General features: G+C 48.8%; 1 protein-coding gene across 4 annotated transcripts in view; it reads right to left on the bottom strand.

The window, feature by feature from the left end:
- Positions 1-14748, bottom strand: part of NAV2 (neuron navigator 2) — a 710120-nt gene that overhangs the window by 24328 nt on the left and 671044 nt on the right. For all 4 annotated transcript variants that reach the window (XM_058546129.1, XM_058546130.1, XM_058546128.1 and 1 more), the window contains 7 exons: positions 14269-14352; positions 13773-13884; positions 12370-12515; positions 9435-9607; positions 2267-2420; positions 967-1129; positions 138-238 (listed from right to left, as the gene is read on the bottom strand). In XM_058546129.1, the coding sequence (XP_058402112.1) occupies positions 138-238; positions 967-1129; positions 2267-2420; positions 9435-9607; positions 12370-12515; positions 13773-13884; positions 14269-14352 (933 nt within the window). The remainder of the gene's footprint in view (positions 1-137; positions 239-966; positions 1130-2266; positions 2421-9434; positions 9608-12369; positions 12516-13772; positions 13885-14268; positions 14353-14748) is intronic.

Raw genomic sequence — 14748 nt, 5'->3', positions numbered from 1 at the left:
GGTTAGTTAGGAAAGCGTTAGTAGTATTTCCAAACCACCTGAGGCACTGCGGTGATTCGGTCTGATGATGAAATCACTATGCTACGTAGTTCTACCTGGGGAAGGGACAGGCCGAGCGGGGAAAGGATCCAACTAACCTCCTTCCACTTCATTTCCTCCTGAAAGCTGACAACTATCTTAACATGCCTGCCTCCTTCCTTCCGAGCCGAGCATTCACCAGTGTCATCCAGCAACATGTCTGCGAATGGAAAACATCAACAGCCTTAGGCACAGGGGACAGCAAAGCCGGCTTCCTGACACCCCCGCTGCTCACTGGCACAGCAGCGGGACAAACCAGGTGTCGGGGTGCGGGGGAGGTGGGGCGGGGGGAAGGGGAGAGGGCAGAATGGAGAATGCACAGAAACCAACGGTGGACCAACCAAGGAACCAGCGGGCTGACGATGTGCTTTGCCAAATGGAAGTGCGAGGGAGAGACTCAACCAAAACAAGAGCAAACAGCAGCATCACGGATAAGAAATCAAAGCGTCAGCCTCAATAGGCTCACAAAGAAAACCTAGATCATGTTGGCTCATTACTGCGCCAGCCTGGAATCCATCCTGAAGGCAGGAAGATCACGGACCAAGCCATTGCCCAAAGGGGCCCTGCTACTATGGGGTTTGTATGCAGCGTTCAGCTTGCGGGTCAGCCTCTTAAAATGCATCAAACAGCACTCAGCATGGTGGGTGAGGGGATCCAAGCTCATGGCTTGGGAGAATCTGGGGCACTGGAGCAAAGCATGACAGCGGTCTAACGGCTGGGCTCATGTGGGTAGCAGACACACACTCAGACACACACACACTCCAAGTGCACACACGCCTGTTGCCTCTGCATTTGATCTGCTCATCTGCTTGTCTTGGGGCTCTCGCTGGGAGAGCGGAGTGCCAAATGCAGGCCCTGACCTGCCCCCAGCCCTGAGATGCCACTCACCCAGGCTGGTTGACTCAGTGAGGTTCAGGCTGTGCTGGGAGAGGCCCATGGACTGCCTCGGGGAGGCAGAGAGGGACACCTGGGAGGGTGCCCGACTGCAGCCACTGCCTTGAGACTCCGACTTCAGCCGGTCATTCTCAGCCTTCAGCTTCTCTATTTCACTCTGCGAAGAGTAAGGGAGAAGCTCACTTACCAGGTGAATGTAATGCAGACAAATTGTTTCTGGAGAAGAAACTTGCAAGTTCCCTGCAGGGATCAAGTGTGTATCCCAGGCGAGGCTGGGTAAGTCACACCATCAGAGAGGTTCAGCACTGTTTGCTGCCTCTGCAGTATACACAGACCTGTCTGGCAGGGAGGGTCCACCATTTCAGAGAGCTGGCCTTTGAAAACAGACCTCAGAAATGTTCCCAGAGTGCTGCCTGAGCATTAACTGAAAAAGCATCGTATAATCTAAGAGTTTGAGAAACTCTGGGTTTGACAGATCTCTTTAAGGAGCTGCTGTGCATTGTGGATCTCAGAGGGGCAGAGTGTGCAGCATTTCCCAAACGTATTCGAACGAGGAGCTCTCCTTCCACAGAGCCTCTCACGGAACGAGTGTTCCACAGAGCCTGCTTTGGGAAATGCTATTCTCTTGGCAGAGCTCACAGGGGTCTTTCATTCTACAAATATTTAGGAAGAACCTGCTATGTGCAAAGCACTGGTGCTATATCCAGAAAAAGAAAGCAAGAACAGCTAGCAGACCCAAATACCTTCAAGCCGTGGCAGAAGGTGAGGGGCAGTAAGAACAACTCTATAGGAATATTCTTCCAGATGCTGGACCTGGAAAAGCTTTGCAGAGGAAGAAGCATTGGGCTGAGCCTTGAGGGAAGGGGCCAATCTGGAGGTGCAGGACAGCCCAGTAGGAGAATGATACGCAACAGAAACCCCTGGGGCATGCAAAGGGAGCAGTCAGTGGCTCCCTCTGGCCACTGTGTGGAGTTGGGGGGTGCAGGTGGTGGATTAAGAGCAGAAAGGATCCTGCAGACAGCCTTGAAAGCCAGGTCAATGAGACAGTGACGCATGCAAGAGGCAAAGGCAGAGCCACTGACAGCCTGACGCAAAGGAGGGGCATGGTACTCATGCTTTCAAAAGACTGGTCTTTGAGCAATATATGGGAAAACATGAAAAGAGAAAGAGCTCAAAAAGCAGAGGGCTGCCACGAGGTCCTGATGCAGCCCTCCCTCGGGGCATGGCGGAGAGAAGCCTCCTGATGCTCCTTCTCAGACAGCCTCAGACTCAGTCCACGCTCCCGGGTTCTCACCTGCATCCTGTTCATGGCCTCCCGGAGCTGGTCGAGCTGGTGTGCAGAGCTGAGGGCTTCTAGGCGAATGTCTGTCAGCTTCATCTCCTTGTCTCGAAGCTCATTTCGGAGCTGCATGACCGTCTCGGCTTCACTGTCCATGCACTCCGAAATTCTAGGGAAAGAGGAATGTTACTGATGAGAGCAGCTCCGAGTTCATCTCCTTTCCGTCCTCCAGTGACCACTAGTCCATGTCCATCATCAGGTTTGTGCAGCACTGACCCGTATAACCAGCTGCCCAGTGCTTCCCAGAGGTGACAATACCAAAAGCACCTGAAATTCACAGATTTTATTGCTTCTCTACACTCCTTCTTCACAGAGCTCTGGCAATGAGAACAGCTTTGGTGCAAGGGAGCAGTAACCTTGGGTGTCTGAACCCCCCACAATATGTACACAGCTGGGCCCCTGTAATGACACAACATGGCCCTCAAGATCTACACCCACTTAGAGAAACAAGGTCAACTATCTATTTTAAAAATTAGGGATTCTAGGGTCAAACAGCTGAGGGGTGATTTTTATTTGCCAAAAAGAGAAAGTCGCCTGTAAAGACACAAGTAGAAGGAGTTTGTTTCTGGTCACATTCTAAAACCCACTCTCCTAAGAGCGTCTAGAGAGAGCAACATTATTCCATTCTCCCACCCCCACATTGCTTAAGCAGCTCATGGCAAGGAAGAGAAACATCTCAGGTAGTCAGAGAGCAGAGAGGATGACATGATGTGGAAGCCAACGTTTTATCTGAAAACTGCATCAGCGTGGCTAATTGTCTTCCCTTCCCAGCTGTAGCCCAGATAAAGGTGACCATGGCACCCTGTTGAGTCCCTCTCTCTTAAGAGGTGGTCCTTCTAGGCTGGGTTCCTTATTTGATTAGTTAGGTTCACTTTTCAGATACCTGGCAAGTTAGCACAAAGTACAAGACCATAAAAGTTATGATGAATTGCAGTGTTGGAAAAGATAGTTCTATTAAAAGTTCTGTTGATTTCAGAGATCACAGGATCTGGCATGAGGGGTGATCCAGAATAGAAAGCTTTGACATTTCTTGGACTGAAGACAGAATAGAAAAAGAAAAAAACTCCAAGTTCATAAAGTTACAAAGCTGAAGCTGATTATCTCTGAAAGACGTGGTGAGCCTGTGGTCTCTGCAGAAATAGTCGTGCGAGCCCGCTCTCCAAGACCCAAGTACTGGATCTGAGGCCAAACAAAACTGACCTCTGAAACTGGTTGAGGGTGTGGAAACGTTCACTGCCAAAGGAAAACCATTTATAATTGTTAAAAGAGATGTAATTGTTTTTTGGGGGCAGAAAGGACTAGAAGAAAAATTTAACACCTGAACACCCAAATCTTTTTTGTTGCTATTTTCTTGACCTGTACCTGAACTGTTTTGATTTGAGAGATCCAAAGAGAGTAGGACCACCTCCTATGTTTAAGAGTTGTCAGCAGCCAAGGAAGCTTCTCGGCTTCAAAATCTTCTGAAACCTCCAATGGACTCCTGAAAATGTTATAATTGCTCCCATTTCATACCTGTGAGAAACTGAGGCCAACAGATTTGGGACTAAAAGGGGGAGAGAGACAGAAACGTCTTTGGAGTTCGGATCCTTGTCCTCCCCAGCTCTTTACGCTTTGCATAGCCTGTGGTTTGTAAGGTTTAACTATACAGTCATGTTTTTTTTTTTTTTTGGTGTGGAGGTTTGCAGGGGGAGTGTGCAAAAACTGGTTCTTTCTTGAGAGAGAACTATGGTTTCCTGGTTTAAATGGAGTGTAAAGTCTGAACAAAATTCCATTGTGACACTCTTGTCTTAGCCAAACCATGCCCTGGACAGATCCCGAAGGCTCCAATTCACTGCAGAGAACAGTCGGCTTTGGTTCACACTGTGTTAGTCCGGTCTGTCTGGCATCCCATGGCAAGGCATTATGCTCCAGTCTCCTTCACGTGGTTTGTACGTTTTCCCCAGAAAGCTTTCTCACCAAGAGAGACAATATTTCCTCAGCACCTACTTTATGGAATACATCATGTGCGTTACTTTGCAAAGCTTGGCCAAACAATGACTTTATAAAGGGAAGCAAACCAAAATGAAGAAAGTTTGTGTTGGGAGTAACTGTACCAAGAGTGCAAGTCCCTCCTGTGCTTCCTGCAAACTGGCCAGTTCTCAGAAACACACAACGGCGAGGCCACACGGGAGGCATGTCCTGCAACACAGCGATGCTGCTGAAACGGCTTGTCTGCAGCAGCTCATCTAAGTCAGTCCCTCTCCCTCTTGCCCACGACAGAGCCTTTGCCCTCGGTTTCTTCCTGCACTAGACTTCTGTTACGTCACCAAGAATTTGGTTGTAGTTAGGTTACTCCCCGCGTGGCTGCTGGCCCCTCTAGGACCAGGTTCTTCTCTGCATCATGTCTAGTGTCTGATCACATAACAGGTGCTCCGCCAATGCTCACTGAATACATGAACGACTGTGCCAGGCATCTGCAGCATGTTATTTCATTTACTCCACGCACTACTAACTCCATGAAGAGGCACTATAATTATCTCCATTTTAAAAACAGGGAGGCGAAGGCATAGAGAGATTAACACGCTCATTAAAAATGACAGAATCAGGCTCAAACCTGGTAGGTCTGCTTAACTCTAGGGCCCATGCTCCTGAACGACATGCAGCAGGCACTCAATACATGCTTGTCCAGTGCATGGAGCACGTACTGAAGCAACCTGATGACCCTATTTCCCTACTCAGTCCCTAACAGGTTATTCCGGCACATACCCGCTCTCTTGTCCACTGTCTTGTCTGGAAGGCAGGGCCGGTGGAATACCTAATTTTAAACGCCTCGAGTGTGGGAAACACTGCTTCCCACACTGCCATTACTTTCACCCAGGGGGCAGGGACTTTTCTGAGCCCTGACTCTGCCTTTGGTTTCTTCTTTGAACCGCCTCTCACATCTAGATTTGCACATTCTTGCAAACCCTTCAAGGTTGGAAAGAAGCATTTGCTCTCTGCCCACCCTTTGGAACATTAGACCAAGAACAAACATCTCCAGTGTGCACGGATGTTGTGGAATGTCTGAGAAGGGCTGGTGAGTCAAGAGTCTGCCCCGCCTGATCCCTGTGGGGAAAGCAGTTTGGAGGGAGAGTTCTTGCCGTGGTCTCTGGGAGTCCTGTGTAGCCAAGTGCATCACTGCCACTCGCTCCTCATCTTACTGGGCTGCGCAGCAGCAGCTGGCCCAGCTACCACTCCTGCCTCCACAGTTTCTTCTCCCGGCTCCTGGGTTTCCTCCCATACTTTGCTGGCTGCTCTCCTTTCTCTTCAGAGAGACCAGAGCTCGGTCCTTGCCCTCTGGCTCTTCTCCATCTGCATTCAACCTCCTGGAGAACCCCTCTAGTTTCCCAGCTTTCAACACCACCTAAGAGCCCACGTCTCCCAAATCTACACCTCCAAGCCCCCCAGGCTGGTTGGCATCTCCACGTGATGTCTCCTGGGCATCTCAAACTTAACATGGTTGACTAGAGCTCCCAAACCCCGCCCAGCCCCATCTGTGTCTCCCCCCATCCCAGAAACTGCCTCCACGTACACAGGTACTCAAGTTGTAAATCTAGGAATATTCACGGGTTGTTCTCTTTCCCTCACTCCACATCACCATGTGCTGTCAACTCTTCTTCTAGAATATATCCTAAATCCATCCAGCACCAGTCACTCATTCATTCCACCCAATACTTGAATATCTGCAAGAGTAACAGAATACCAACCTCATGAAGCTTATACTGTAGATTTTTGGGTGGTGGTTCGCGGTAGGGGCAAAGAAAAAATAACCGAGGAAAATCTACACAACAGGTGGTGACATTTGCAATGGTGAAAAATAAAACAGGGGCACGTGGATGACAGGGAGTGCTGGCCGGTGGGGGTGTGGGGGTGGTTACTTTATGCAAGGCGCACAGGCAGAGACCTGAAGGAAGTATTTGGGGGAAGAGTGTACCAGGCAGAGGGCACAGAAAGAGCAAAGGCCTAGAGGTGGGGAGTGTGACCGGAGTATTCCAAGAACAGCAAGGGGGCCAGAGTGGGGTGAACGAGGGGGAGCGTGCCGTCCAGGAGATCTGCCATGCTCTCCCTCCCTCCACGCTCCCCTATACTCCTACTCACAGAACAGACTCATCTCTGTGAAACACAAAGTCAGACGGTCTCACATTCCTGCTTAAAACTCTCCAGCCTCCACCCATCACACGTGAAATCAGATGCAGAGTCACCGTGACTTCGAAGCTCACGTGTTCTGGGCCCTGCCCACCTCTGTGGTTTTGTTTTTGGCCACTTGCCCATCGAGCGGCAGCCACACTGGCCAGCCCCCTCTTTCTCAGACACAACAGGCCCGTTTCCACCCAAGGTTCCTTGTGCTACTCATTTCTCGGGACAAGAAGGCTGCCCTGCTCATGGTGAGGCTGGGGTGGCAGCGGCTGTTACGTGGTCACCACAGCCCATTTCCCTTCCCTCCCAGGCACACCGATTTCATTTCTTCCCTTGCTGGCGGTGTGGCCCCGAGCCCTGCTCAGTGGACTGTGGGAAGAGGTGACGTGTGTCTCTTCCAGGCCCAGCCCATAAAACCCTCCTGCAGGATCCTCTGCGCTCTCTCCCCCCTCCACCTGCAGGGGACACAGAGGCCCCAGCAGAGGACTCGGGCCCCGTGGGAAGGCCGGCCACAGGCGGAAGGCGCCTCGGAGCCTGCATCACCGCACGGCAGGCTGCCTGCGGATGAGGAATATCTGCATTGGGTTTGGAGTGAACCAGAGAAAAAGTCATATGTGAAGCCACCAAGCTTTGGGACTGAGTTCGTCACAGCACTAGCGTTACTGACCAGAACTAACCCGTGGTTCCTCCTGTCATGCGGATCTGAGCCAAAATGTCACCTCCTCAGAGGGGTCTTTCCCGACCACCCCGTCTAACAGTGCTGCCGAGGTGCTGTACCCCAACACACTATTTTAATTCCCAGCGTTAACCCTTAGCACCATCTGATTTTTCTAGTTCATTCAGATTTCTTTGTCTAACGTCCATCTCCCCCGGTATATGGGGTCTGCCAGAGCAGGAACCTGATCTGTCTCGTACACTGCTGTAACCGGGCACAAGAACGCTGCCGGGCACAGAGCAGCAGCTCAGGAGTGGTGTGAGCTGTACCGTGCCATGTCCCCGGTCCCAGGGGTGGGAATCTGGTTAACGTCCTCTTCAGTCTCTTCAAACATTTAGAGCAGTGCCCTGCTCACATGTTGTTATTAAAACGTTTAAATCAATCAATAAAGAAGAGACGAGGAGTTCTTTTATCCCTGGTCAGGAACAACTGAACTGGGACGCTCTGGGATGCTGGCCTGTGGAGTCACAGGTAGCTGGTTCTTTCTTCACCTCTGTGACACCCTGCAGGTCAGACGGGCTGCACACTCGGTCCTGCCTAGTTCCTCACGCCAGAACACATGGCGCCGGGCGGGCGCTGCGACCCAGTCCTCTGCACTCCTCTCTCTCCCCCCGCTCAGGGTGTTACCCTCACCATAACAGAGTGCACGTCCCCGTGGCCCCTCTTACCAGGGTGCTCCCCAAGAGAAGACGACCTGCTAATCTAGGTAAGTAAGAGGGAGATCCCGACAGGGCCATGCTTCGCTGGTGAGTGGGCTGCTTCAAAGTCGGGCTCTGTGCTCTGCCTCTGCCCTTCACTTCCGGTCTTCCACGTGGTCTGCGCCGCTGGTGTGCTACAGAGACCTGGCCCACGCTCTGGCCCACCTTCCCTGCTCCCGTCTGGTAAGCTGGCCATGGACACTTGTGCAGGCTGCTGTTTTCAGCAGGCTAGTCAGCTGGGTAAGAGGACTTAGGACGGCCCCACAGATCTGGCCTCCTGAGACTGAAGGAGGATGGAACAGGGAGAAGGAGGCCCTTCGTGCACAGGATCTGACCTGGCCCTTACAAGAACCCAGTGAAACAGATGTAATTAATCCCATTTTCACCAAAGAAGAAACTGAGGTGCCTATGACCACTGCTCCCGTGTCTCCCCCAGCTCAGTGGCTATTCGGACCCCAGCCACAGTGGCCCTCTTCTTCCAGGCACTGCCTCACCTCGCTGGTAGCTGTCCCTGCAGACTACTTCAGCTCCAGTCTTCTTTCACCCCTGGCCTGCTGTTCCAAGGTCTCTAATGGAATTCAGTCCCAGGGGCAGGAGCCATCTTCCCACTGCTACAGGCAGCCAGCCCCCATCTGAGCCAACACCTGGGTCCCTACCTGTCCATCCCAAGCCATTCCTGACCTGTCTTGCCTCTAGAGTCTGGGCCTTAAGTTTTTCGATGGGCACAGGACTGTCTCCCTATGCCCCTGATGGAGCAATGATTGGTGGGTGCTCAGCGGAAGTCACGGGAGGTCGGCTAGGCAAGAGCAGATGACGCCTCCCGTTTATGGAACCAGTCGCCAAGCTGAACAGCACCTAAACCAACGCCAAGTGAGCACACGTGCATCTCACTTAACAGAACCAGCTGCATTCCGGAAGAGCTCTGCACAAATGATTTATTTAATTTTCACGTGGGGAGTTCATGGTGACGAATCATTTCACGAAAGGGACAATGCTTGGGTAAAGAGACTTGTCATAGAATCTCCATTTTTTTAAACTTCCAATTTCTGAGTGCTGACCTCAGAGAAAGAGTCAACACCAAATTTTGATCAAAGGAGAAAAGCATAGTCTCTCTAAGCCTTGTCACCCTAATGAACCAGAATTTCAGCAAAACTTGCCAACGCTTATAACACCGTCTTCCCGTCACAGCAGGGCGTTCGTAGCTTTCTCACATCCATTTATCTTGTTCATTCCTTGGAATAGGATAAGTAGACAACCATTATCCCAATTTGACAAATGAAGAAATGGAAACAAAGAGAGCTTAAGCAACTTGCCCAGTGCCAGCCAGCTAATAATCCACACTGACGCCACCAGAACAGGAACCTAAGTTTCCTTTCTCTTTCCACCTCTCCAGTCCTAAACCCCTGAAAGAACAGGCCCAGTCCTATGAAAGCAGGACAAAAAGGATCCCAAGGAGCTGTTACATCGTAACAGGGCTCCTAGCCATTCTAATTCGAGAGGGTTCCTAGGGGCCAAAGATGTCGTCTGACCAGAGTGACCCGACGAACAGACTTACAGAGAGTTGGAATGAGAGTTCCTCAGCAGCGGAGTGGAACCCGTGGACCCGTTGTGTGGTAACTTTGGTGAGGAAGGCAGAGAAGAATCTGTCATCTCCTCGATGTCTGAATGAGAGGACGCCGACTTGGGTGACTTCTTCTTCCCGAAAGCTTGCTTGAAGGAGCTGCGTAACTGAACAGACAAGACCGTCAGTCAGGCAGGGGCTGCAATCCATGCTTAGGCCTTGGCAAAACAGAGACATGCAGACAAAACAGCAATTAATTCTCCCACGATCCCCCCCACCAAAGATAAAGGTTCCCAACAGCTCTCTCGAATCAGTGCATTAAGGGAAGAAGAGTTATCTGGTGCTGACAGCTCAAAGGACCGGACCTGTGGGTAACATTCCATGCCTACTCTTGGTTCAAGACTAGATGCCAACAGCAAGACAGAGCCTGGCTCAGCAGATGGATGTCGGGAGGATGAGGTTACACAGCAACAAAGCAGGATGCTCAGACATGGTGACGGATGCGGATGAGGTTAGTCATATCAATGGATGGGTTAGCTTGGTATCTGATATTAACGTTGGTCTTGCTTACCTCATTGACCTGCCAGAGAAAACGCAAGCAAAAATGGGGAAGGGGAAGGAAAAAAGACAAATTTTTAACAGAGAAAGCCAGTGACAGGGAAAGCTTCGGACTTTTCAGACATGACATGGCTAATAATAAACACCACACACAGAGGAGGTTTCCAGTAGGATCACGGATCTTGCAAGGCATTAGGGGCATCTTCCTCCATTATGAAAGGAAAGGAACAGTGAGTCTGGAAGTCTCCTACAATCCGTGCTCTTCCAGCTCCTCTGTCTGGTTGAAATGACTGCCCCACCTTCCTATGCTTCTCTCTTTTCTTGCCTCTTTTCAGTCATCTCTCTAAGCCTTATTATTATTGTTATTATTATTATTACTTTTGGCATGTCTTCTATTCTCAGCAACGGTAGCTTCACTGTTGCTGGTCCCAACATGGCTCTCTAGCTCTTTACTATATCTCCTTAGGAGTCCCTGCTGTCCTGGTATACACATAAGATAATATAATACAGGCAGGGAATAAGCCATCTCACTTCTTACTCAAAAAATGGATATTTTTGAGAAATTTATTAACCAGATTGGGAAAAAGAAACTGGTATATGACAAATTTCCCAAACCATGAGATGGATCTGAAAATTCTAAGGAGAACATAAAGAATTAAAGTGCAATGTCTTCTCTGAAAGCCATGATAAGCATGTATTTTTCTAGGCCGAAAAATAAAGCTTTGTCTTGAAAAAAGGTCTTTTAAAAAGTAATTTCCTTTTTCTAAAGTCTTTTTTTCTTCTGAAAACATATTCTGGAGGTTTTCTTAGCCATTATAAATTCAGAAAACGGGCCATTCTGAAATAATTAATGGGATTTTTCTCCCATCAACGTTTCATCCATAACAAACTGCATATTCAGCTTGTGGGCAAATCGAGATCCCATTTCACTCCCCTTTCCTACTTCTGATCCTATTTCCAGAGAGTAGTCATAGAAACAGAAGGATTTGGCACACAAGCCATCAACCTAAAACCTTGCCTCTACCTCTGGTAAAATGCCAGGTGGAAGAGGAGATTACAGAGATTCTACATAACTAAGCTTTGGGATTATCTGAGGATGCCAATTATCCATCCTCCCCAATTGCACTGATAACCAAGAGTTGTCTTAAAGCAAAATAAACAAGTTTTATTTGTTGAATTGAAGCAATAGATAATCACTATTTTTCTTAGAAAATAATTTTTGTCTCATCACTTTGATAATCAAATAGGACCATATTTATCAACAGCATATTAGAGACAGCAACATGAATTAATTCTATTTGTTTAAGTCATAGCAAATGAGTTGACTAAAAACCACTAGTAATTTAAAGAAAAAATTTAATCAGAATGATGAGAGGATCACACTGAACTGGCCTTTTAGCCTGCCTCCAATGCAAGTCATCAATAACCAAAATTACTAAATCCTCATCTCCTCCAGCACTAGACCTCGCCACCCATCCAAGATACACAAAATGAGTGAGAAGTGTATGGAATGAATGAGGACTTTGAAGCTACTATGAAAACACGATGCTGTCAGCATTGATGAATGTGGCCCTCTGAGCACTGGCCAACTTCAGATCAACTTGGGACCTCCCTGCACTGAAGGCAGGGAGTAGCAACGTCAATCAGAACTCCACAGCTTCAACAGCAGAACCAAAAATTGGGGGTGGGGAGGTGGGGGGTGGAATTTTCCAGGAGAATGGGAAAAACTGTTTAAGATTCCACTACACAGAAATCCAAGTAGCTCATTGAGATTATGGAAACATGAAGAAACACTGCATTGGAGACTGGGTCTATTAAACTTGCCATTTTGAGGTACAACTCCCCAGTTTAGAATAACTCACTAACTGCTCATGTCTACATTATTAAACTTTTACTTACAGGACACCGTCAAAAAATTTTCAAAGAGAGGTTGGTTGAATGCTATCATAGGCAATTGGGTAAACAGACAAGGATTATGGTTAATGATGGGATAGCTAGTAATACACACTTCAGAAAAATACTTTGGAACTAACTAAGAAACCACTTAAAAGTAACTTTGCTCTACCTGGAACTTTGTGGCCAACATACGATGAGGAAGAAATAACACATATATGAAATGAAAGATGAGTATTTCACATAAAGTCTCATGAAACAGAAAAACTACATGTTGATAGTTACATTTCTTAAATCCTAGTGTTTGACTGAGCACAACATGATTTCGGTAGAAATCTATCCACAAGCTACTTCTTTGGATCTCCTCCCAAAGGTCTATGTTCTGAAGCTAAGAGCTAGACTGGGCTGTATCTGGTGGACGTTGGTTCCAAGGCTGACTCTGTCAGTCAGCACCCAGAGTCTCTGAATGTACACTCACCCAGTTCTTTCTCTTCTTTTTCTTGGAATCACTCTCAATGTTGCTGCCCACGCTGGAGTGGCTGGTGGCGCTGTTGATGCTGGAGACGCTGTCAGAGGAGTGCTGTCTGCGGATGCGCAGGTCTGCAGACTGGGAGGTACCGTTTCCTGGAGGCCCAAGGCAGGATGTCAGCAGCTGCTGCCGTGAGCCCACGCCTTGTCCCGGGAACGACCCTTACGCCTAAATCCACACACCCGAGGACTCGAGGTAATTCTCACCAGACATCACCTTCTATTCCCCAGTGCTGGTTTTAAGGTCCTTGAGCAGGTAGGTGCTATGCCCTCTTTGGTCAATTCAATGAGGCCTCTCTCTCTCCACTTTACAAAACAGAGGCGGCTTAGAGAGAATGCCCCAACACCAGCTCTCTTGAGCTCTGACATTCAAACGTGTTTTTGTGGCAATGGTCACCCATGTTGTTAGCCCCCCACCTCCCCTTTGCCCTCGACATTCCTGCTGCACTAGCCTTCTCTCGGCCCCTTGGACATGCCAAGCCCCTTTCATGCTCTTTTCCCTCTACTCTGCCTGGCCAGCTCTTGCTAATCCTTCCCATTTCAACTCTATCATCGCTTTCTCAGGAAGCCTGATCTCTGAAATAACAGTGATACCAGAAACAACACTGCAGCGATTCCCAGATAAACTCTGCAGACAGTTTTCCTTGTGAGCACAGAACTACACCTGCGGCCTGGTCTTTAAGAGCACTGGTTCCAGAGCTAGACAGACTCGGGTTCTAGTCCCACTTCTGTTTCTTACTACTCTGTGACCTTAGGAAGCGACTCTCGCCTCCGGAACTCAGTGTTCCATCAGTACAACGCAGAGACAACCAGTATCACACTCATAAGGTGTCATGGAAAGAAAACGAGATGATTAGTAATTACAACCCTGAGCGTAGTGCTGAGGACACAGCGAGTGCTCCACGTTAGCTATCATTATTGCTCCTACTGTTACCGTCACTATCATTGCTGCAGGAGGTAACTCATCCTCACGCCCACCCCCTCTCTCACAAGTAAGATACACAAGGACAAACCAATTCACTCAGAAATATTTTCCGGGACAAATAAGAGATGAACCCATTTCAGTTTATCCCACATCAATACGTAAATATCAAAGCATGAGCAAAGTTAAGGGATGGGAAACACTTTGGCACTTTGCCAACAGAAATATATTTTCTTCCATTTTTGAGATATGTGAGAGAAGAGGATGGAAGGTCAGAAGTAGCTGGATTGCAAGTGTCTGCCTCCCAGGACCTGTCTGACTGACGCTGACACCCAACCTCTGACAGGGAGGTTGCATCATATGCTGTCAGGGGAGGCTCCTAAGGGCAGGCAGGCAGGTTGCTGGCCTGAAGACGGTGTCTCTTCCTTTACCTTTGCAGTTGAGCTCCGGGGTGTTAATGACTCCATTAATGGCAGCCTGGGCAGCTGCGTTCTGTTTCTTCAGCAGCTCAATGGTTTTCCTTAACTCATTCAGTTCTGAATCCTGAGGAACAGGAAAAAAAAATATCCATCATTCCAAAATCATTCTGCAGAGTTCAGCTGAAGTGCAACTTAGCGTCAACAGAGGAAGGTTGGGAACGAAGGAGTTCCAGAAAACCTCTGCCTCAAACACGAAGTGGCATCAATTTTTAACAGGCACACACAAGCACATGAAAGCAGTGGAACATGACGACGGGATCTGTTGCTGATGCAGTCACCACCACTCCATCTACGTCGTATTTTCACTCAACAGACCTACTCTTTACGATTCAATGGCAATAGTTCAAAAAACAAAATCTATACAATTATCTGGAATGAAAGAGAGCAAAATTTTTAGGTTTGTTGTTAACTCCAAGCTGGGAGGAAAAGAGCGTCCTTCCTGCTTTACCTTTTGCTCGGCCGTCATGGTCAAACTCTGGAGCCTGATGGTCATGTTTCCAAGACTCTGTTCAAAGGCTGCCACGAGGTGAGCCTGGAGGGGAAAGACGCAGCCTCAGGTACATTACCTTGCAAGGTGAGGATGCCTAAGGGTGCTGGTCCTAAGGACTGAAATCCTCTTGGGGCCACGTGGGTCAGCCCATCGACCTCTTCAGCCTCTTGAGCCCCACTCCCTGCCACGCTTTGGGGACCAGTTATTCTAGTTACTCTTTCAGATCCTCAAACACCCCGGGCTTCTTCCCACCCAGGCCCTTTATACATGTTCTTTCCCCAGCTGCCTCTCCGTCTAATTTTTACATATCCTTCTTAAGAGATCTCAGCTCATGCCATCGTGACTCCCCCAGATTGGGTTGGCTCCCTCCTATTCACTCTCAAAAGCACACTGGACGCTGACATGGGCTTTGTGGTACCAGGGTCAAGCATACACGTG

The sequence above is a fragment of the Diceros bicornis genome, chromosome 7 (genome assembly GCF_020826845.1).
Source record: "Diceros bicornis minor isolate mBicDic1 chromosome 7, mDicBic1.mat.cur, whole genome shotgun sequence".
Lineage (NCBI taxonomy): Eukaryota > Metazoa > Chordata > Mammalia > Perissodactyla > Rhinocerotidae > Diceros > Diceros bicornis.
Note: the sequence above shows the minus strand (reverse complement) of the source record. Positions and strands in the feature narration are given on the sequence as shown.